The 25,708-nt window shown below is 37.0% G+C and overlaps 1 protein-coding gene across 3 annotated transcripts in view; it reads left to right on the top strand.

The window, feature by feature from the left end:
- Nucleotides 1–25,708, top strand: part of pde4b.L (phosphodiesterase 4B L homeolog) — a 240,064-nt gene that overhangs the window by 100,879 nt on the left and 113,477 nt on the right. Inside the window, exon 1 of one of the 3 annotated variants that reach the window (XM_018258223.2) lies at nucleotides 22,171–22,621. The exons of the other annotated variants lie outside the window; for them this stretch is intronic. Coding sequence (XP_018113712.1) covers nucleotides 22,575–22,621 — 47 coding nt within the window. The 5' untranslated portion in view covers nucleotides 22,171–22,574. Of the gene's footprint in view, nucleotides 1–22,170; nucleotides 22,622–25,708 lie in introns of those variants that run through there. 3 annotated transcript variants of the gene reach the window in all.

Here is a 25,708-nt window from a genome sequence, read left to right as displayed (position 1 = left end):
AAAAAAAATTAACTAAAACTCCAAACAACTTGTATGATTTCTCTGAGAATCTATACATTTTGTATGTTGTTTTGTATGTCCTCTTGACTGGACACGTGGACATCTGACTGCTAGCGATGTGCCATTTCAGCCTGCCAAAAAAATTTGCGAATTTAAAATGTACCGTGAAATTTGAGAATTTTGACGCGAGTGACAATTTTTATACACGCAACTATTTGGTCCAAATGCATTAAAGTCAATGGGCATCCGAATAATTTTGATGCGCGGCAATTTTTATGTGCGCGCCAATTTTGAATTTTGAATTTGACAAATTAATTAACTTGCAGCGAAATGCGGAAAATCATTGTGAATTAGTTCCTGGCAATTTTATTTGCCCATCACTACTGACCGCTTCCTGTCATGAACAGTTTATTTTAGGTATGTACCCAATATGTAATAATATAAGGGTGCCTAGGTGCATTTATCACCCTTAGCAAGCAGCAAAACAATAAGTTGATTTCAGCAAGAATTTATGGATTCCTCTGTCAAAACCAATAAATATGAGTTATAATTTTCCCAGTTTTATAAATAAGTACATTTTAAGTTACTGAGGTGTTCTTAAATAATATCAGGACACAAGGCCATAGGTCAGTTACCTGAAAATGACATGAGAGTTATTGCTAATTTTTATTACTCATCTTTCTATTCAGGCCCTCTCCTATTCATATTCCAGTCTCTTATTCAAAGAGAGAAAGTGGTTGCTGGGGTAATTTGAACCCTAGCAACCACATTGCTTAAATTGCAAACTGGAGAGCTGCTGAATAAAAATCTAAATAACTCAAAAACCTTAAATAATAAAAAATGAAAACCAACTGCAAATTGCCTCAGAATATCTCTCTCTGCATCATACTAACAGTTATTTCAAAGGTGAACCACCCCTTTAAGCACATTCACAAGCACATGAAAACAATTGCATTCTTCATGGGGTAAATGGATAGAGGATGTTGGATGTTAAGTATATACAGGTATGGGAACTGTTATCCAGAAACCCATTATCCAGAAAGCTCCAAATTACAGGAAGGCCACCTCCTATAGATTTCATTTTATCCAAATAATTCAAACTTTTAAAAAGAATTTCCTTCTTTTTTTCTTGGTAATAATAAAACAGTAGCTTGTACTTGTTCCAAACTAAGATATAATTAACCCTTATTGGAGAGCCTGCTGGGTTACTTGTCAGACTGGGGGATCTGGGCCCACCAGGGCTGTTGCATCAGGGCCCCCCTTAAGACCCCCGCCCCTTAAGCCCCCCCGCCTGAGCCGCAAATCTCCCCAACCCCTCCACCAACCCATGCTCACCATGTCTTAGATCAGGCCGGGGGGTTGGAGGTCAGGCGTTCAGGCAGGCTGTGTGGAGTGGATTTGGGCCAGCGGGTCCAGGAGGGCTGGCGGATCAAGCCCCTTGCCCCCCCTCCCCAGTCGTAAATCATGATCTGATCCTCTGCCCCTCTGCATCTCCTGTCGCATCCTCTGCCGCCTCCCCCACCAGCACGTACCAGTGTGCGTCAGGTGTGGGTGGAGTGTTCAGAGTGCATGCTGTTTGGCTGGTTGGGTTTATTTAATGTTTAAATGATTTTTTGTAAGATCCAAATTACAGAAAGATCCCAGAAAACCCCAGGTCCCGAGCATTCTAGATAACAGGTCCCATACCTGTATATTTATAGTACTATTATGTTTTAACTATACCCACTGCTGGTTGGTTGGTTGGCTTGCTTGTTTGATACTACAGATATTACCTTCTACCAGTATTAGAAATCTAAATATAAATACTATCCCACAGCAACGGTAGAATAAATAAATGCTGGCAATGGTTGTAGGGATTTGCTGATCAGACACATTTACCAGCAGCTGACTGATTCTGCCTGACAACATGCCTGAGGTTAGCGAGGTAGCAAGTATTTATATGATGGGACACTGGTGCTGGAGGGATATATGATAATTTAGCATAGAACTATAGAAAATCTCCTTTAACATTGTTTTATCACATGAGGTGTGTGTACTAGGAAGTAGATCATTTAAAGGCAGGCTAGACTTGAAGATAGAGGTTTATCAGTTGTATTTTAGCTAGCAACTGGAGAGAAACTTCCCTTCCTTTAATACATGGCTGCTATATGACTGATTATTTTAACCTGACAATGCCTCTTATCTAACCAGGAAGGTAGAAAGGTGCGCTGGATGAACGGAGGTTTCTATAGGTAGAAAGGAAAAGGCTCTCTGGTGTATTAACCTTAATACAGGGATCTGGTAATTAGCGTCGGATCTACTCACAATTATAAGGTGTCAATCATATCTTTAAAGTAAGATACCGAATGTCGTCTAATCACGGTCACCCTTGTGCCTGTTGGGTAAGGATGTCTTTACCCAACACGCACAAGGGTGACCGTGATTAGATGACATTCGGTATCTTACTTTAAAGAAATGTGGACAAGATATGATATGTGGACAAGTGGGTCCACTCTGTGAATATTGGTGCAGCTTGTATTATTTCATACCATCTTCGGACTGAGCGCAGTTTTTTAACCCATTGGTTTCCAGTTCTTATCTAACCAAACTTGGCCTTTTGTGGAATAATGGGAGTGTATTACTGTGACATAGGGGCAAATTTATCATGGTTAAAAACTCCCAGAAACTCCCATGAACTCGAAATTCGCCCAACTGCAATTTATCCAAAAATTCGAACTTTGCAAACTCGGGTGAATGGGAATCGACCTGCAAACTCGAATCGAATTTGAATTGTATTCAATTTAAGTTTTTTTCTCCCAAAAAAACCCTGATTTTAAGGAAGGCTGCAAACAACTCCAAATTGATCCCAGGACGTCCGCCATAGGCTAAAACAGCTATTTGGCATGTTTAAGGTGGAGAATAGTTGAATTTGAATTCTTAAAGGGACAATACATGATAAATTTTGAAAATCAAATTAAGTTTTTTTAAAAACTCGAATCGAATTGTAACTATTCCCTAGTCGAATTTCACCCCATAGTGTCACGTCAATCTGCATGAACAAGTCACAGTAGTTGTGCGTGAAAAAGAGAGAAGGACCAAAGCTGGCATTTGCATAGGGCCATAACCTGCTCTGAAGCATTTTAGAACACGATACAGGCGAGGGTAACTGCAGAAAAACATATCCTGACTAATGCTGGACTGGGATGCCAGGGGCCCAACAGACAACTTTAGACCGATGTCTTCTTCTAGCTCAGTACCTCTTTTCGCCTAGTATCTTCTATTTATTATACTTCTCTATACTGTCATCTAGCTTTCTCTCCATTGCTTCTCTTTGTTTTCATACAGAAAAGAGGAATGACCAAAATATAAGCATACAAGACACAATGGAGCAGGAGGGCCCACTGTGTTTTCATGATAGGACACTGATCCTGCCCACTAGTGATTAAAGGGATATAACTACACAAGATTTCTAAACTAAAACAAAAACACAATAATAACATTGAGCAATGGAAATACAGATAGGCAGACGCAAAGGTAAATAGATGGACCAGCTGGAGAAACATTATAGGGGACCTTACGGAGAAGATGATTTGCTAATGGGCCACACAATTTACTTGCATATGTAAATAGGTAATTGTTTCGAAAAACATGAATATGTAAAGAAATTAATTACAGACAATTTAAATGACATGTTTAAATGTGTAATAAAAGAGATTCCATGACTCTGATGTATTTACCGTTGCCATTGCTTAGCTTCATTTACATGTATAATATAATTGACAGTTCCCCGACATGTCATTATTTTTTTTCCCTTTCATTTAGATGTTATTTTGTCTAGTTAAAAACCAAATTTGCTGCACAATTTCTGTTCTTAAAATAGACATTTTTATAGCCCAAACTACAGATTTCCTTGTGTTTAAGAATTTGTGCAATGAAGGTGAAAGGGGTTTGTTTCCAAGGAAACAAATGCATTCTACTTGCGTTGCACAAAATACTTTGCTTTAAGAAAATTCCATAAACCGGCCCCAAATGTGCAACACGGGGATTATCTTTCATCCAATATTAATATAGACTTTTTCTATTTCTGTAGCAACAATCTGTTTATCTTGTAATCAGCTGTAATATTCTTTTATAGATTGTTTTGTAAATGTATTACGATTTATTTTAGCAGTGGACTGTTTGCATTCCAATGAAACTTAATATGCAAGTAGTTTTCCGCTAACCACAAAATTAACATATACATGTGGATGCACAGACCTAAATAATTCTGTCCATTGTACATGTGAGTGTATCTACAGTCATATGAAAACGTTTGGGAACCCCTCTGAGCCTGCATAATAATTTACTCCACTTTTAACAATACAGTGGTATGTCTTTCATTTCCCAGGCACATCTGAGTACTGGGGTGTTTTCTGAACAAAGATTTTTAGTGAAGCAGTATTCAGTTGTATGAAATTAAATCAAATGTGAAAAACTGGCTGTGCAAAAATTTGGGTACCCTTGTAATTTTGCTAATTTGAATGCATGTAACTGCTCAATACTGATTACTGGCAACACCAAATTGGTTGGATTAGCGTTAAGCCTTGAATTTCATAGGCAGGTGTGTCCAATCATGAGAAAAGGTATTTAAGGTGGCCAACTGCAAGTTGTGCTTCTGTTTGACTCTCCTCTGAAGAGTGACAGCATGGGATCCCCAAAACAACTCTCAAAAGATCTGAAAACAAAAATTGTTCATTATCATGGTTTAGGGAAAGGTTACAGAAAGCTATCTAAGAGGTTTAAACTGTAAGGAATGTAATCAGGAAATGGAAAGCCACAGGCACAGTTGCTGTAAAACCCAGGTCTGGCAGGCCAAGAGACAACTCAAAGTTCAACTACATAGACCTGCAAGAACATCTTGCTGCAGATGGTGTATCTGTACATCGTTCTACAATTCAGCGCAATTTGCACAAAGAACATCTGTATGGCAGGGTGATGAGAAAGAAGCACTTTCTGCACTCACGCCTTAAACAGAATCGCTTGTTGTATGCAAAAGCTCATTTAGACAAACTACAGTCATTTTGGAACAAAGTGTTTTTGTATAGCTGAATAGTCAAAAATATCGTCATCCAGAATTCGAGACACTCATCAAAGGCTATAGGAGGCGTCTAGAGGCTGTTACATTTGCAAAAGGAGGCTCATCTAAGTACTGATGTAATATTTCTGTTGGGGTGCCCAAATGTATGCACCTGTCTAATTTTGTTATGATGCATATTGCATATTTTCTGTTAATCCAATAAACTTTATGTCACTGCTGAAATACTACTGTTTCCATAAGGCATGTTATATATTATAAGGAAGTTGCTACTTTGAAAGCTCAGCCAATGATAAACAAAACTCCAAAGAATTAAGAGGGGTTTTTTCATATGACTATATGTATATAGTGAATAAAGTACCCCTTTTGTAAAATATAAGAATTTTTATAAGTCATTGAGGAGTTCCATGATCATGTAAAGACAGGAAGCCGAAGGGCAATTTCTTTCATAAAGGTCATTGAACACCGAGGTAATTAATAATCTCATATTTTACAACAGGGTTTTTTTATGAAGAATACACAAGTTTAAGTGAGTCACTAAGCACCGCTAGAAGGGTATCATTTACATGATATTCATGGCTTGTGTGTATTATATATATATATATATTTGTGTATGTGTGTGTGGCTGTAGCTCCACAGCCTGCCACTACAAGTGACAAAGGTAGGGGGACAGGCGGTGTCACCATATGGCTGAAGCTGTTCGTGGCCCCCTAATGTTATATCACTTTTTATATTATCACATCATCATTTGTTTCCAACAGACTCTAAACATTGTTCTGAAACGGAATAGTATTATGACAATGACACAGGGGGATGATTTTGGCATTTTGCTGTTTGTGTTTTTTAGGATGTTGCTAAACATTACCCTTAACTGCTGCCCTTAGAATTTGATCACAATCACTTGGAAGCTCTAGCACTGCACTGTTGTCAGCCAGTGACTGCCATTGCTGGGGCTTTTGGGTTGCCACATCTTAATTATATGGAAGGCAACATGTCAAAAAGTTACCCCAACTCATAGGGCTATGAGTAAGTGCCTATTTGGTACGAAACACGTTACATTTTTTACATCTACTTTTGCTACTGCATTGAATACTAGTGGGTCTTTTCCACCTATTTTCAGTTGTCCAATATTGCCATATGGCAGCAAAAATGACACTTGATTGTGATTGTCAATGTTATTAAAAAGCAAGAATGATTACACTGAAATTGTAGCCACCCTCGTAGTATACTAAGGGCGTGCCCCAGCCTCAAGGTCAACTATGGTAAAATGCAAAGCAAAATGCTTACAACACAGTTACTACCTCAGATAGCCCTGGAACTATAGGACAGAAATTAGTAATACCAAGTTTTAATGTAGGATAACCAAACGTTGGACCACAACGGGGGGTCCTAGAGCGAAAAAGTTTCACCAAGGCTTAAAGACCTGCTAATCAAGCCTTTCTCCAAAGTTCTTTTCGAAAGGACTGCTATACAATTATTGGATATATTCATGTCGTTTTTAGATTGTTTCCCTAGCATTCAAAAAATATTTTGCTGCCTATTGACAGTTTCAAAATTATTTGAACCATGTGTTCATTCATGTACTGCATTCTTCCCGCTTAAGCCAGTTCATTAGCAAACATCATCTGTAACAACAGCATAAGCTACGGGTCTTGTTACTTGCAGAATAAGAGGTGTTGTTTTATTGTGACAAAGTAGTATTAGGTCTATTGTAAAGTAAAATAGAAAGGGGTGCAGGCCCATTGTGTATACCAGTTAGTTGTGAATAAATCAAATTTTACTTACAACGTGTCATCACAACACTTCCCAGGTCACAGTGGTGCTGATCTTCTCATGTATAAACAATATCAACTGTACTTGCAAGTGAGTTGTAGTTAAAATCAAATATATAGGGTTTGGATTTGGCAAAGCTACAGCTAAATACTGTTAAAAATTGCTTTGATTTGGCAAAATCCCAAACTGAATCCAGGATTTGGTGCATCCCTAGTTAAAGCAATTCTAAAAACCATACAGAAATGTAATGATGACCCACATCTAATGCCTTTTCTCCATGAAATTGAATATACTGTACATGTTTGTAAATACGCCAGTTTAAGATTGTACACAAACTGCAGAAACACTTCAGATTTGATTTATTTTTAATTTTTGGGACTTGTGTAAATTGTGTCCAAAAAAAACAGTTTTCCTCCAAATCTAAAGAATCTAAAGAAAATTGTTGAATAAAAACTATACCCCCAAAATGAATACTTAAGCAACTGATAGTTTATATCATATTAAGTGGCATATTAAAGAATCTTACCAAACTGGAATATTTAAGTAAATATTGCCCTTTTACATCTCTTGCCTTGAACCCCCATTTCGTGATGGTGTCTGTGCTGCCTCAGAGATCACCTGACCAGAAATACTACAACTCTAACTGTAACAGGAATAAGTGTGGAAGAAAACGACACAACTCTGTCTGTTAATTGGCTCATGTGACTTAACAAATATAGTTTGTTTGATTTGTTTGTGTGCAGAGTGAATACTACTAGCTCAGGGGGTGGCCCTTGTTTTTTAAATTGGCAATTTTCTGTTTATGATTACTCAATGGCACATACTACTAGAAAAGTATATTATAAAAAAGTTTATGTACATGAAGCAGGGTTTTACATATGAGCTGTTTCACTCAATATCTTTTTATAGAGACCTACATTGTTTGGGGGGGTATAGTTTTCCTTTAAAATAAATTGTTATAAAGATTATTAGAGGACTTGGCATGTTCAACAAAATTACCGCCACTAAAGGGCAATTGGCTCATAACTGAGACGCTGGATACGGTATATCATTACTGTGTAATTATTTTATGTGCTTCATATGGAATTATGCAAAGCTAAGCTCAGATATAAATATCCCACTTGTACTGTTTATTCGTGTTTATGACATTTATTTATTTTCAGCTAATGAATGAAATTAGTAAAGGTGCTGGCGACTCCAAGATTGGTTGTCGAAAAAGAAAATAATTTGGCTTTATATCTCCAGACTGACCTCTTTAACAGCAAAACTGAAATGAATTATATACGAGAGTGCAAAGCTATAAAGATGAATATGTATGTGAAAATGGAAAATGATCTCAACACTTTAATTTAAAGTTCAAATAAAAATAAATGTTACAGCATTTACAGTAATCCCAAATCATCATTCAAAGAGTTTTGACGTTGAGCATACAATATCAGTATAACACAGGCAAAGCAGAGACATGACAGTCATTTTTAGGAGATAATAGTGCATCTATAGACTGTTACCCCATAAATCCACTGGCATCAACAAGGCATATGCGAAATTGGAATGTCATACACTTTCATGTCTCTCAATATGTTCCATTAGTAGGACACAACCAAATGTCCAGTGGAGCATCTTTATTGAGAAAATAGCAGCTATTAATCTGTTATGCAACTGATTTGCTGCTTCACATTCCATTATGGTTGTTAGTTTTCAGTAAAGAATCTAGAGGATACAATTTAATGCTAGTGACTGGCTTATTGTTCATTGCAATCACAGTTTGTTATACTGGTAATATCTGTCTCACTGGGGTGATTTCAGTTAAGGGACAACAAATTGGGTCATGATGTAAGAAGGACAGACGTCCACAAGGGAGCCAACAGGTCACTTCATTCTGCTCCATTTGTTAACTGGTAAATTGTTGCACAGTTTTGTTGCTGTAGTTACTCACCTGGAGCCAGCTGTATTCCTCTACTGCATGATTAGAGAGTTAAGTTAAAAACAGATGTAATTCCAGAAACGTAGAAATACATGGTGCATACATCCCCATACATACATAGAGCAGATTACAACTGAACACTCGTGTTTGGAAAGAAGTGCTATAGGCAGGACATAAAAAAGTGCCTGTTGATTAAATATCTAATTTATTAACGTAGGTTTAGCTGTATCAATTCAGGGTTGCTTAGCTGAGAGAATTATGTTTCCAAAAGAGCTTATTAATTATTTAATAACATATATATTTTCTATACCCTTTGTTAAAATGATACAGCCTATGGTCATCTAGCTGTTGATGAAAATTGGCATGGTTCTCCTTAAAGGTGTGCCAAATTTGACAAGCAGATTTATATTAAGTTTTCAGTCCGTGAAGATATAAGACAAAAACAAACCTACAGCCTGCAGTGGGATGCACTAACCCCAGATATGTATATATATATATCTTAAAGGGGTGGTTCACATTTACGTTAACCTCTAGTATGTTATAAAATGGTTAATAAAATAATTCAAAAACCACAAGTAATTAAAAATGAAAACCAATGGCGAATTGTCTACGAATATCACTCCCTACGTTATACTAAAAGTTAACTCCAAGGTGAACAACCCCTTTAACATTGCTTACATTTGTACAAGACATTGATAATACAGACAGGTGTAACAAACGTGGAAATAAATAAATATACACAGTTACAGAGAGTGCCACGTGTTGACACAGGAGGCAAGAGGTTCCATAGAGCTTCTTATCTGAAAGTTTACAATATTGACACATTATAAATCATATGACTAAAAAAGGTTCTCACAAAGCTGTACAACCTAAAACCGGCGAAAAAAAAAAAGAACTAAAAGTTAAAATAAAGGACTCTGCTTCCTGGAATCATACATTAAAAGAGAAATTGTTAATGTTAGCATGCCAGTTTCTTCCAGGCTCAGTGCCCTGTGTTTCTTTGTTGGGCAAGCTGTATCATGTTCGTGGGACTTGACAGCTTTTAGGAAAGGCTTAATAAACTGATTATTTGTCTGCCTGACAAAAAAATGCTTGCGATAGATTTACTGTAATGCAGTCTGTCATTTAATCAGGTCCTCCTCAAGGCCATTTTGGGTTAATAATAATGTACAATGTTTGCTCAGGTTTAGTTGCCCATAGACACCATTGAGATGTTGTTTTCAAACAACTGATCAGCATGTTACCTGCTAGTTAGTTGTTATGGGTTACTAGAACAGTAGGCAACCTTGAAAAGTGCTATATTATGCATTTCGAGAGTCTTTAGCCATGTTGCAATCATTGAGAGAGTTCACTGGTTTGTAACCGAATTGTTGGACCAAGAAACCGATATTTGCACAAAAAATCTTTTTATTGCTCTTCATTGTGAGCTTATTCACTGGCACCCGGACATAATATAATTATTATATATATATATATATATATATATATATATATATATATATATACATATGTATATCACAGATCATATGCATATACTATATATATATATATATATATATATATATATATATATATATATATATATATATATATATATATATATATATAAAATCCAAAAAAGTGAGGTGCACACTGGGAACTTTTGTTTAGTTTAAAAAGTTCATTTTATTAAATATAAGTTAAAAATAGGACCTATTTTTAACTTATATTTAATAAAATGAACTTTTTAAACTAAACAAAAGTTCCCAGTGTGCACCTCACTTTTTTGGATTTTGGATGCAGCATTGGATGGTAGCACCTGGGTCATCCATTTGGAGTAGTGGAGTGCTGAACTATTTATATACAGACATACATATATATTTATATATATTGTTTAAAGGGTAAGGCATTTTTCAGTAACAGTATGCACAAAATGTCTCTGTCTTAAATATATTGATAATGGGTTGAGTGCAGAGGACTCTTGTATTTGTATATATATATATATATATATATATATATATATATATATATGTATGTATAAAAAATAATTAATTTATTTATCAAATATTAAAAAACATTTTTACAAGTATCAACGTTTCGGTCCAGGTCTGCGACTGTTATCAAGATACCAAGTGTAATTAAAACCATTGCTTTATACTCTCACACATAGTAACACAGCAAGTAAAATCACCAACTCCCCCCACTTCAGCATTGAAACATAAGACTGTGAAAATACTCACTGCTATTCAACCCATGTTGACTAGCAACAATGTTGTAGGTAAATACATAATGATACAAATGTTGCAAAAAACCTTAAATAAAGTGTTATGTATCAGTCTCCACTTTTTAACTATGTATCGGTCTCAGTTCCTTAGGAAATAAATACAGAAATTGGCACAAATATATTTTCAATCATTATTATATCTGGTTCAGAAAGCAAGTTAGGGACAATTGTTCATTGAGTCCATGTGGCGCTATTGTGTTAATCCAAAAGCATTCTCTTTGGAGAAGCATTTTAGACCTATCCCCTCCTCTCCTTGGGGGTGGTATATGGTCAATGCCAATATATTTAAACGTGGGTAAATGATGGTCCTTCTCCAAATAATGTTTAGCCCCTTTTCTTGCCAGAACTCCTCGCCTTGCTCCTCTCGAAATGTCCAGGTGGCATCTGAGTACGCTGAGGGCTCCTCCCGAAGCCAAAGGCGGTCACCAGTGGCGGAACTACCGGGGGAGCAGGGGGTGCGAGCGGGCCAGGGCCCGCACCCCCTCAGGGCCCCCCGGCAGTCCGCATGCCACATATTCCCGGCCAGTTCCGGGTGTACGGAGGGGGGCCGGGGGCCCGGCTGCGCGTCCTGCGCCAGGGCCGCCCCCCCAAGTTACGTTTCTGGCGGTCACACTACTGGTGAAGCCGAGACCAGGGAGCTTGGCACTAGTTCTGGTGTAGGGTGCCGACCGTGACACATGGGTTGAATAGCAGTGAGTATTTTCACAGTCTTATGTTTCAATGCTGAAGTGGGGGGAGTTGGTGATTTCACTTCCTGTGTTACTATGTGTGAGAGTATAAAGCAATGGTTTTAATTACACTTGGTATCTTGATAACGGTCCCAGACCTGGACCGAAACGTTGATACTTGTAAAAATGTTTTTTAATATTTGATAAATAAATCAATTATTTTTTAAAAAAATTATCCAGTGTACGCAGCTTACCACCAATGGACATGGGAATACTCGATTTTACAGCAGCACTTGATTTGTCCCTTTATTACATTCCTTTTTCTCTGTACCTTGTAATCGATCCAAACTAATATATAATTAATCCTTATTGGAAGCAGAACTAGCCTATTGGATTTGTTTAATGTTTACATCATTTTATAGTAGACTTAAGGCATGAAGATTATGTAAAGATCTGTTATCCAGAAAGCCCCAGGTCCCAAGCATTCTGGATAACAGGTCATACATTGTATATATCCATATATATAGAGTATGGAGGTGCACTCCAAACCATGTATAAAAACAGCTTCAATGAAAATATAATATTATAAGAAAACCAGTGTGGCTCCTTAAAAATTTAAATATTTTGATTACAGGGGACTCTTAAAAGGAAATAGGATTTTTCCTCAGTATTTTTCCAGTATTTAACACCAATTAGTGTCACAGGACTCATACTGTAGTAGAGAAGGCTTAGACCAAACAAATTATCGGTGGCTGACATAGGATATGATACTTTAAACATTTAAGCAAAGGTAATAAGAACAAGACTCCAGCGCAAGCTTACTTCAGTTTTTTTCAGATTTTCTGTGTCTCTCTTTCTATGGTACTAGTAAATGGAGGAAAGCTGATGTAATTCCTGTAATTAAACAAGATTTGAGGCCTCAGCCTGGCAATTATAGGTCTACAAGCTTGACAGCTTTAATGGGGAAGTTATTTGAAGGATTGCTCACAATTACAATTATATCCTGGACATTGGTGTTATAGGTAGCAACCAGCATAGCTGCTCATGTCAAGTCAATTTCTTTAATTTTTTTATACTAAGAACGAGTTATAGTATACTAAACGAGCTACAGTATATGTGGGCTGCTGAGATTTTAGCCACACTTTTGTTTCAGTGCCATGTAAACATTTGCTGTCTAATGTCTGTCCATCTTAATGCCATAAATGCATTGAACAAAAACTAGTTGAAGTATTGTGAATTCAGAGTTGCAGTAAAAGCTAAGTCACCCCTCGGTGAATTAAATTGCTTTTTTTTGCTAAGGTTAGAAGAATCTCATTGTGGTAGTTTACCTTTTACCCATGTAATGGTTGCCTGGAATAAAAACAAACTATTCTTTCCAGTAATGACAGACTGAAATATTGGATTCTATATTCAGTGCATGTGGAAGTGAACAAAATCTGCATCAGATACTCTCATATTCAAATTAGCTTCCTGCTGCTTGTGTTGGTGTACCACAACTTCTTTGATATCACTCATGTCATCTGGGGACAAAGCAAAGCCAAGAAAACATTTACCATGCAGCTGACACCATAATGCTGCCCTTAAATATAGAAACCTGTTACAGGTTGGAGACACATATGGATTGCCTATGCGTTATTATTGATGATAATAATAATAAAGATAATGAAAATATTATTTAAAGCTCTCTTGGTAGTACCGAGGCCTTCTAATGTACACTACAGATTACAGCATTCTTATTGACTATTGTGTAGCAACCCCGCCAGTATAAAGAACAGTATTTATTTTGCAGAAAGGGACACAACTCTGGCTGAAGATGCTGGAAGCTGTCCTTTACAAAAGCTGGACAGCTGCAGTTGAGCACTTGTTAAAACATGAAACATATCAGTAAATAGAGATACAAAGTACACTGAAAGCATTTTTATTTCAAACCAAGTCAGTGTCGGACTGGCCCACTGGGATACCAGGAAAACTCCCGGTGGGCCAAGGTGTCAGTGGGTAAAGAGATTAGGATAATAGAGGTTGAGTGAGGAAAGGAAGAAAATAATACTTTGAGTGGGCCCCTGGTCTAAAGGTTTTTGGGTGGGCCCCTGGTCTAAGGGTTTTTGGTGGGCCCCTGGTGTCCGAGTCCGACACTGAACCAAGTTCATGGAAGAAGGGGAAGTTGTATTTAGCATTGCATTTAGGTGATGGCAATGGCATATATTATATCAAGGCAAGATGAGAAAGCCTGATGAAAAGAAGTGAATTTCAGAGAATGGACACAGCACTAGCAACATCTTGAATGCATGTAATGAATAATTTTCTGAGTACTTGGGGATTTAATTTTAGAGCTATAGGGAGGATCAGATTTTGAACATCAAATTCAATAGTTGAATTTATCCTGAAGGGCAATGGAAGCCAGTGTAGTTATATAGAAAAGAAAGAGCAGTTGGTAAGGTGTACAGTCTGAGGCTGGCAGCTGCATTTATTATGGGCTGTAGCGGTGATAGTATTGGAAGGGGAAGGCCATTAAACAGAGTCTGATACTGGTCTAACATTGTGGCCATTGTAATTAGAGGAAGAGACCTTAGTGTTTTTGGAGAGTGGTGGCTCGTACCACCTTTGGCAGAAGCTGTAGTGATGAAGGCTGCTGATATTTTTGCAGTTTTACTAGAAACAGGGTTGCATAAAGTCAGAGAGGAATGATATCAACAACTAAAAGGTTGCACATTATTTTCAGTTCTGATACCTGTGCTAGCGTTGCCACCATTTCCTGAAAAAGCTAAATCCTACCCTTCCTATCTTTCCATGTTTCTTTCCTATTAACAACATTTGTATCAATCAGCAATTTTACTGGCTGAACAGGGAAAACACTGGCCAGTTGGCAATCCTTGTTTCTGTATAGAATCCGCATGCATGAATGGGTTGCGCATTATTCAAGGCCGAACAGAAAAGCATCTTTCTAAACATTTTCTATATGGTCATACTGTATAATAGCGCAACTATGGCAGGTGGTAAGGACCCTGGTAAATAAGTGGTTTAAGTAAGTAACCTGGTGGGAAGGGCGTGGGCCCCTTGGTGCAGCTTGCTGGATTTTATTTTGTGCAGAATGCAGCAATCGAATGCAGCCAAGTGAGCACAAAGGGTCAACTTCTTTTTATACTTGCTACTCTTCCACTGGCACCCTGGGGTCAGTAAATTACTCCTATATATGTATTAGCAATATATTTATAGTTACAATTAATATAATACATCAAACTTTATTTTTGTGAAAAAGAAAATTATATTTCAGTCCCAAAAAACCCACGCTATTATGTTAGAAGTGTATGTCAGTTTGGACTTGCATGACCTAGTATATTAATGGATTTTTTCTGAAAGGGGTGATTTTTTCCCACAATTAACTTGCACAATTTATTTTAAAATATTACTTTTAAAAGCTGTATTGAAGTCTCCCGTGGTCCTCTGTGTGCATTTATGGTTTTTTTTTACCAAACTGTTTGAAATTACAGTATTTTCGTAAATTACAAGTAGCACAATGGAATGTTCTTTTCAACATGCTGCCTGGTCTTTCAGTAATTATTTTGCTTGTTAAAAGTTTAACCCTAGCCAATCAATATATTATCATTGTGTTTCTGGATAGTAAAAACACACCAAACTTAACATGTTTTGCAAAATTGTCCTGTTATTACAGTGCCTCTTAAACTTTGTCCTTGTTTTTCTAGCTCATTTAAATAAATACTGTTCTTATATATTGCCAGTTACCCTTCCTGCTGTACTTGTTTTTTGTGAGCCCTTCCTTTTCCTTACATAGCATTTAGCACTGCCCCAGCTGGCACGCTGCTTATTCTTTTTGGTTTCTTTATTAATGAAAGATAATCCTTATCCTTGATAACCCCATAGTATACATACTTGCAGCATTTCCTGATCTATAAAGTTATTTTGCATTTTTTGTAGCTAAGTAATTTTCTCTTTTTTTGTTGCTACATAGAGGTCCTTGGGGTCAACCCCTTCCATTTCTTTTATTGCAAGATATTGTATGGAAGGGGGTTGATCCCAAGGGCCTCTACGAAACAAAGAGATATGGGTTGCCTTTGCCCCTTTTGGGCAAAAGTGTGGGTTTTGTTATTTAATTTTATACTTTGCAGTCTGCCCTGCTTTTTATTAGTGAGGCCGAGGCAAAAAGTGCACTATACCTTTATTTATTAAATGTTCTGTATGGTTTCATTTAACATTAACAAAGCATCCATGTATTATTATGAAGGGGATTTGGGATTGCTTAGGCAGATGCCACCAGCTAGGTCTCTCTAACTGCCATTCTCTACAATAACCTTTTCACACACAGTGACATGGTTAGATTCTGACCAGTAGTGCTCATTTTAAAAGAGTGTAATAAGAATGCTAAGAATGCTGTTTATGATGTCTGAATCATTTGCATCAGTGTTTATCTAACACATTGAGGATGTTATTGGCTTAGCCTGTAGTTTTAGCCTTTCAGAAGCAGCCATTACATCTCTGCCAGGCTGACCTGCCTGCTTCCTTATCATTCGTCACACAATTAAAGGTGAATTTAGCCCTAAAAATAAATATGGCCAGTAATGCCATATTTTAAATACGGAACTTACTGCATCAGCCTGACCTTTCAGCATCTCTATAGTAGTAATAATCCAGGCCTTCAAAGTTGTCACATGGGGTCACCATCTTTTTTTTGTTAGAAGTGTAAGTCACACTGCATATACTCAGTGTCATAGGCGGATTTTCATTAAGGCTAGGGGAGGCTAAGTCTCTCCAAACCTATCTGACACCTAAAGCAAAAAGAAATACTGACCTTTAAAGGACCAGTAACATCAAAAAATGTTTTAAAAAAATTCGTTAGTATACATTAAAAAAAAGGACAAGACAAAACTTTAAAATCGCAAAGTCTTTATTAAGAAATAACTTACAGAAACTCCGCCTTGCACTCCTCTTCAGAAAGGGTTCGGGCGATCCATCGTGCTTCCGCTCCTCTTTAGAAAAGGCAACACAGTGACGATTTCTCCTCCCTGGCTATCTCCTATAAGGAGAGAGGAGCGGAAGCGGCATTTCGGTAAGTTGTTTCTTAATAAATACTTTGTGATTTTAACGTTTCATTTGTCTTGGTGTTTTTTTGTATACTAATGTTTTTTGTTTTTTTTTAAATTGATGTTACTGGTCCTTTTACCAGCAATTGAAAGCTAAGGTCCTGCCTCCAAACGTGCTGCTAAAGAGATCGGTTGCACTCTTATTGGATATTCTGTATTTATATGTATATGGGTTTGCAGCTTGTCCAATCAGAGCACGGCTGACTTTACAAACAGTGAAAAGTATCAACCAGGTACAGAGTAGGTGGGGCTGGTAAAACTTTACCCATTGAAGGTATGGCAGAAAGGAAGACTGATCTGAAGGATCTGAAATATCCAACTGGGATTATTTGCAGCAACTTTCATTCCACTCTGACAGGTACAAAATACATGCTCAGGCAACTACAGTAGCTTCTCCACAAAATATATAGTAATAAAATAGTTTTTCAAGTTCTTTTTCCTTTCTTTTTCTCATTTTCTTGTTGCTTTCTGCAAATTTTTCTGTCTTTTTTCATTATTGTTTTCATGGAATTGGCACTGAGTTATACCTACCATTTTTTCTGAGGCTCTTGTATGTAAATCGGCGCTTAATTCATCCTAATTTATGTTCTGATAGTACTACTACTAAAATTTATACTGGAATAGGTCCACTGTGGGCAAAACAACACCGTTCTTTTATGCACTCTTTTCTTAAATGAGCCCTGTTGTATCTAAACTTGTTTGTTGCCTGAGGAGTTAAATACCAGGGGTGACATTCCTTGAATGATCCTAAATGTCCTCAACAAAAATCTTTAAGTTAGAGGCTATTATGTTGTCTAGATATTTAGCAAATGGTAACATATTGTTGTGTATGTGTGGAAAATGTAATTATGGCTTCATTCTGGATCTGCATTGTGTCTTTTTGGCTCCCTCCCTTATTCTGCACATAACTCATGTCTTGATAATAGAACCACAAAGTGGGAACATTCTAAATAATGTTTGGATTGGAATTCTCTGTAATAATTGTTTTGTTTGGTGCATTGTATTAACCAGAAAATTAAGTATTAAACAATCACATGGCAAAAAAGCACTGAAGGCAAGGGAAAAGGGAAACTTTTATACATCTATAAATAAAGTTCAGTATTGTATATTAATACCCATAGGTGATGAGTGGCCTGCAGACCCCTGATGTTGCTGAACTACAGATGATGTAGGTTCCGTTAACCAACAAAAAATGATGTTACCTTGAAGTACTTGTCTCTAATTGGGACTAGGAATACATTTAGAAAATAACAACATATATTATTGTATGGCATAGCCTCATATAACACTTTTGGATCCCTGTTGGTTCTGTGATTTTTAGTTTAGCCTTAAATGGGTGGTTTACGTTTAACATTTAGTGTGTTATAGAATGGCCAAATTCTTGGCAACCTTTCAATTGGTCTTCATTATTTATTTTTATATATAGTTTTTTAATTATGTGCCTTTTTCTGACTCTTCCCAGACATAAAATGGAGGTCACTGACCCCCTCTAAAAACAAATGCTCTGCAAAACTGCAAGTTTATTATTATTGCTAAGTTTTTTCACTCATCTTTCTATTCAGGTCCTCTCATATTCATATTCCAGTCTTTTATTCAATTCAATGCATGGTTGCTAGGGTCATTTGGACCCTGGCAACCAGACTGCTGAATTTGCAAACTGGAGAGCTGCTGAACAAAAAGCTAAATAACTTAAAAACCACAAATAATAAAAATGAAAACCAATTGCAAATTGCCCCAGAATATCACTCTCTACATCATACTAAAAGTTATTTCAAAGGTGAACCACCCCTTTAAGCACATTCACAAGCACATGAAAACAATTGCATTCTTCATGGGGTAAATGGATAGAGGATGTTGGATGTTAAGTACAAAATGCAAATTGTTGAGTGGATCTTTATGTACATGGACAGCTTTAGGAAGCAAATAGATCCTAACTGATCTTTATTCTGGGCCCCAGTCCCACTGTTTTCAAACCACTGCTGTAAGTTATACCGTAGTGATTCAAGGAACAGTAACGTCAAAAAATGAAAGTGTTTTAAAGTGCTTGAGAAACACTACTATTGTTTATATTAATAAGCTGCTGTGTAGCAATGGGGCAGCCATTCAAAGGAGAAAAGGCTCAAGTTACACAGCAGATAGCAGATAAGCTCTGTAGAATATAATGGTGTTATCTGTTATCCACTATTTAACCTGTGCCATATAAACTTTTTTTAATTTCCGCTATTGCTACACAGCAGCTTGTTTATATGAACTATAGTAGTGTTTCTGAAGCAAACAGATCAATTTTACCAGTGCAGGACAATAGTATGTGATATTTTCATTACTTTAAAACACTTTCATTTTTTGGTGTTACTGTTCCTTTAAGAACAAACTATGGCTTTCTTTTCACAGTATTACTGTGCCCTGTCTTTATCTGGAAACACACCATATGGCAAGCAGAATTTCTCACATAAACATAAGGAGAGTAGTAACATTCAGGCCATGTGTGAGATACCAATTCAATTCTGGAGATTTTAAGACTTTCATTCCTTTTAGAACCAAAGGCTTAAGAGCAGAAAAGCCTTGTCTAGATCAGTACATGACTGGTGACTCGGTTCTATTTGACGTCTCTGCACAAGCAAACGCTATTAACATTTGCCAAGTCAACAAACACAAAACACAGGATGTTTTCAGAACTAAGAAAACCCTTTTCCACAGGAAGGTAGAGATTCCTCCAGTTAAGCAAATGTGCTTAAACTAAAAGTGCCGCTTTGTAAGTTCCTATAAATATAGCTAAAGCAACATATTACCGTCTGCTTTTGGATTCTTATTAGTTGACAATACATAATAGGATGGCTATGGAAAGTTATAAGGAAGATTGCAGTTGTGTCTAAACCATTTTGTGTGTGGTTAAAGTGCAAGCTGGCCTAGTAACACTAGCGACGTGGATCCGTCCGGCGCTGAAAGTGAGAGGCGGGGGGGCGGCAAAAACGAAGGCCGTCTCGGGCGGCAAATTGGGCAGGATCGCCCCTGGCTATAGTATATTAATACTTTAGTAAGCTGATGAATTCATCCATTTCACATTTTTTATTTGTCAAAAATGTGTGTGGCTATGTCAAGCATGTAGGATAAGTGTGTGTTACAAAGAATGCAGAATGAATGAGCTTTGAGGCTTAAAAGGCAGCTTTGTTGCAAACTGACAAAACAGGTTCTACAAAAACCTGTAAAATCTATAAAATAAACAGGGTCATAGGGATGCCTGGATACCTTATGACTTCACCTATATCCTGTTTAGTGATGAGTGAATTTTTTTGCCAGCCATGGATTCATGGATTCCTAAAACTGCAACAATTCACAGCGAAAAAGTCGTAGCAACAAAAAAGTCTCCAAAAGAAAAACTTCCCATGGACTTCAATGCGTTTAGACAAAAAGTCAGCACAATAAAAAAAATTGCCTATTGACTTCAATAGGTTTGCGAGTTTTTCACCGTTTCACAAATTTTTCAGTAGTTTCGTGAATTTTTCGGCGAAACGGGAGAGTTGCTCATCACTAATCCTTTTCTTTATAGTAGGTGGATTTTTTTTAAAAAAAATTAAAATCCCTTAGACTTTGGAGAATAGTTGGAAATGAAAATATGGTGGTTATGGTAATAAAATCCGATTTTATTTGCTAAAATCCGATTTTATCTCATATTTAAAAAAAAAGAAGCTCGACCAAACTCCCATCTACAATTTTGCCTTTGCTTATCACTAACTTGAATTTATCGGATTGGGAAAAAATCGAGTAAAAAACCCGAATATGATTTTTTGGGTTTTTTGCTCGAAAACCCCAAATTTTTCAGATTATCACACTAAACTTAAACACTAAACACATTGTCTCCCCCCCCCAACAAAACCACTAAATGTAAAAAATAGCTTCTCACAGCAACCTCTGTTTTGTGTTAATTATGAAAATGATCAAGGAAGACATCAAGAGATAGTGTCATTCTGTCTCAGTCAGGTAATGGAGATTGTAGATCAACTATTAGAGGGCCACTGGCTGAACATGCCTATAAATATATAAAATACCACCTATTGCACACTTGTAAAAATATGTTAAGTCCACTTTTTTTTAAATAGTCCAGGTTGTAATACAATCTCTGTTCTACTCCAAAATGTCCCTGTTACTCTGCAGTAATTGCGTAATTACTGCAATCAACAGTCACAATGTGATATCCATCCACATTGCTGAGTTCTTAAATATTTACTTCTTGGCCTTTCAGCACATTAATCAGCTGCAACTGACTTCTGTAGCACTCAAACACTGATTCATTTCAATGCATAATCCATCAGCACAATAACGACAGCACATTGCGTAATGTTCTGACTCTGTAAGCTGACCAGAGCATGCCTTTATTGCAGGATACCTTCAAAAAATTACACAAGTAGCCCCAGTTACACAGCATCTTAGTAGCCCCAGTTAATAAGCTGACACTTCATACTCATACTTCATAATGCACCATTTTTCCAGCTTTCCACTTGCCAGGGGGAGTTGTGCCTGACACAAGTATGGACAATGCCAAGGCAATTGCACTTTGCTGTAAATAGGATGCAATTTTATGGAAAGTTTTCAAAGCCCATTTGGCATCATTTCCGATTCTGTGCATATTGACTCAAGATGTAGCACTCAAATAGGAACAAGAGGCAGGAGAAAAGCAGCGGCTGCGATCCCAATTATACGGATGTGCAAGGAGCGCATTTTGACACAGGTACCTAATGCCACCAGGGGCTGATCTGGGCCTGTGTAAAAAAGATGGCCAAGAATCAACCCTCTGGTGTCAGCTTCTTTCTTCTTCGCCCATACCCGGCCTGGGTGCAGGCACGTGCAGCGATTTTTGGAGAAGAAATGCAAACTCTCATATTTCTTTGCCGAAATGTACCCAACAAAGCAATTGTTCTGCATATGAAGAAGAAAGAAGCTGCCAACATAGGGGCTGATTTTCAGACACCTTTTTCATGCAGGCCAAGATCAGAGCCCCCCCGAGTGGCATAAGCCTTAATGAATGGGGCTTTAAGCACAATACGCTGCAGGGAAATAAGTGTGAATGCACCAATGGTATTGGACATTAATAAGCCCTACTGAGTTTCGGAGGGTTAATTTTACTGGACCCAGCAAGTTTACATATACTGTACATGTATTGCCAGGAGTTTAAAGCACCCAAGAATAAAGCTGTATTATAGTACCATATAACCATGGAGTTTATTTTTGTTGTGCTACATACATTTGTCATTGGGGAAATCTGATCCTATGTGTAAGGTGTTCCCAAGCTTTCATTCAATAGGTTAAACAATGTAGAACTAGTCAAACAGGAGCCACTACAGCTAGAAACATGAAGTGAAACAGAGGCATGGAATTTAGTTTGATTAACCTTAGTGATGTGGACTTTGGCAGATGATCGCAGAATATGTCGGTTCTTTACTCTTAAGGCTTGTACCTGGAAAAAGAAAGACACAAAAGCTCTGCTTGAAAACACAGACAGAATACTTTTTAAACTTCTTAGTAGTCAACGGGAAAGGATTTGTGCTGAACAGATTACAGTCGCGTCTGGGAAAACTTTTCTGCTGCAGCTAAGCAAATGTTCTTGAGAGCAGGAATTTCAATTTACGTTCGTATATTGGGTGTGAAACACAACAGCTTCAATGTAGATTTTTAACTGGGAAAGGTCATGAGCTTGGAATTGAAAAATAATCACGAACCCTGAAGAGAAAAGAAGGAATATATATCAGCTACCCATGGAACGAAAGCCATAAGCAAGCCAAGAGAGACAAGCGCAGCAGTCATGCTGAGCATTAAAGACTTTCCAAGCCGACGTCACTCTTGGATATGGTATGTTTGGGGCAATCTTTGCTTAAAAATATTTGTATATTAAAGGGTGAGATATAGAGAATACATTCTTTATTGTATGGTTTGTAAAACAAGGGTTAAATACTCAACAGAACTTTCCAATGTACATGTAACCATATGCTTTGACGACTGCATTTAAATGAATGGTCTGTTGTTAATGTAGTATGCATATTTATGTAACATTTCAGCATACGGGTACTAGATATATTTTCTTTGTATTGAGTAATTCAGCGGAGACACAGCAGATGCTGGATTTAGACAAACATTCACAGTTTGCTTTAGGGTCATAATTGTATGACAATGGTTCATTTATTCTTCGTAAAATCTACACAAAATAGACAGCAAAACAGAGACAATCATTTTGTATATAATGCATGGGAGAATAGAATACACCTCTTTGTCAAATATTATTTTTGTAGTGTGAGTTGTTTGTTTTTATGAAAATGCTCAGTTAACTTTAATTCAGTTACATACAGTATTCTTTCCTAGATGTTATAGTCTTAGCCATATGCACTGGGTACTACTGGTTCTGAATAGCAGAATGGATCTTTAAAAGGAGAAAAACAATAGCTCCCTTTGCTCTGAGCAAGTTCAAATATGCATGTAAGCGAACCAATAACAACTTACTACACATTCACATGGTTGATGGACTGGTTATATAACATGATTTTCTGCTATGGGAAGTCACTAGAGATAAAGTTTTTGAGGTAATGCCCTTAATTTTAATTTTACCCTGGATGCCCCAACATGCCCCAATCTCTTCATTCAAAGCAAATACCCTGTTGACTATGGATTAATTGGGGTCCTACAACCACTATAAGGTACATCAGTATTTCTACTGATTGCTCAATGTTTGAGTCTTATTAATAGTATGATCACTAGAACACCAATTAGACTTACAGATATATTGAGTTTATTTTTCTACAGAGAGATCTGGCTGCTATAAGAAACCCATTGAGGCTTAGCGGTTTATTTAGCTATTATGCTATTACCTCATGACAATTCTGCATCCTATAAATAGCTAATACATTTCCTCTGAAAGGGGACATGAATTAGCTTGAATAACCGGTAATGTAGATAATGGTATTTTAAGACTAAAGGTATTTGCAGTTTGTCTTCATTTATTATTTTTTTTTATTTTAAATATTTTTATTTTGTTGTACAAAAAAGAAATAGAAGAAAATCAAAATATAACCGCTTCCATTTATTATCTTTTATTCCGAAATTCTTCAGTTACCACTTACCATTTCAACACCTAGGGGCTGATTGGGTTTGGGTAAAAGAGAAGTCAGAAAATGAGAGTTCTTTTACAAGCTCGAGTCTGGCATTGGCTGATTTTTTTTTCCAAATTAGGTTTTTTTTTAAAAAAAATATGCAAAGTTTTTGGGTGATAAGCTTTTTATTTTCTTTAAAAAAACATTCAAACATTAATTATAGACAGGGAGCAATAAACATTGTAGATTCACAGAGCAATTCTCTGGTCCTCTGGCAGATTTGACACCTGCAGGTTACCCACATAAATGAGGGCATTTTGTAGATATGAACTGAGAATGCGGTTATTGTCTCAGATCAGCAGGTCTTCAGATTCAGGGTCAAGTATTGGCACTTTCCCCTGCCATTTCTGGGTTTATGATTATGCTACTTGCAAGCTACAATGATGTCTGGTATTATGGTGGCTTGTGGGTCAGGTTGCTGATAAGGTAGTTGTGGGTCAGATCAGTTAGAAAATCCAAATTAGTATGAACGCAAGTTCCCACATACCTCCAGCTGCCCTTCACCTACCACCCCATCTGGTTGCAGCACCACCAAGTACAGAGCTCCATTTGGAGTGAGACAAATCTCTGTGCCCTCTATTTGTGCATAAATGAGACCTTAAAAGGTTAAGGAGTTCACAAACTGACCCAATAACAGAATCTATCATATACAGGTTGCAATATTTTTTTTAATAATATTTTTGAATTGTATGTGCACATCATTGTACAGTTACATTTCCCTATTTCTGGTGTGATTGGAGAGAAGTTATAGAGAAAATACACATTATTTAAAAAAAGAAGAAGTGACACTAGTACTAGTGGGGTATTAATGCTGTGTCTTCTGTTTTAAATTCATAAAAAAAAATTCCATAAGATAGCATGATTTGATTATGTCATTGCTTAACTGTTGCATAATAAAGTTATCATGCTGTACAAGCTTCTTTTCTGCTTTCCCCTTTGAGGTAGGATAGCAGTAAACTGGCACATATTTAGTATTTTAAACAATCCTACTTTATTGAATTCTGTGAAACTGCAATTCACATATACCTCTTCTCACTATTTTATTCTCTACATTGCTGTCAACATCAGATTTTCTTTTTCCTTATAAGTGCTATTGATATCTTTAAGGAGTGACAGATACAGTATGATACTAATGGTTGTGAAACTGGATAGGCTTGGCATTAAATGCAATGTTTATAAATAATTTCCCGTTCTAAACTTAATATAGTGAAAGTAGTGTACCTGTTTTTTCAGTTGGGAGAGACATCTCTGGTTTTAAATTGGACTGCCCAGCTTTTAGAAGTCCTGGGGAGTTCTCATCTACCTCTCACACAAAGCACACACAACTGCCTTTCAGATCACCAGAAAAATATATATAATGGTAACACTCTTTAGGATTTATAATACTGTATGTCTGGTTTTGCTATTTACCGGTCTGCTGTTCTACTTCTCTGATCTCAGTGGATTCAGGATAATCGCTTTCTTTGGGAATTTGAGAGAAGAGATTTTCATCAACCCCCTCCTAAAAATGCCTTCAAATCTCTATGAACTATCAACCCCTGAAAGAGAACATATTTGAACATAAGCATGAGAAGTTAAAGGGATAAGAGGAAGCTAGAAACAAAACCCCTATATATTTTTCTTGTGATTTTATAGATATCTAAGGCCAAAATAGCATTTCTGTTTGGGTCTATTTGTGGCTTTGTGCCACCAGTGAAAGAACTACCATGTAATGGGCTGAGCCGAAACCCGCTGGACCCACAGTGTTACCTGTGAGTAGGGCTAGTTTGGGATCACTTTTTGGGGTATATTTATC

Source organism: Xenopus laevis, chromosome 4L (genome assembly GCF_017654675.1).
Source record: "Xenopus laevis strain J_2021 chromosome 4L, Xenopus_laevis_v10.1, whole genome shotgun sequence".
In the NCBI taxonomy this organism is placed as follows: domain Eukaryota; kingdom Metazoa; phylum Chordata; class Amphibia; order Anura; family Pipidae; genus Xenopus; species Xenopus laevis.
Note: the sequence above shows the minus strand (reverse complement) of the source record. Positions and strands in the feature narration are given on the sequence as shown.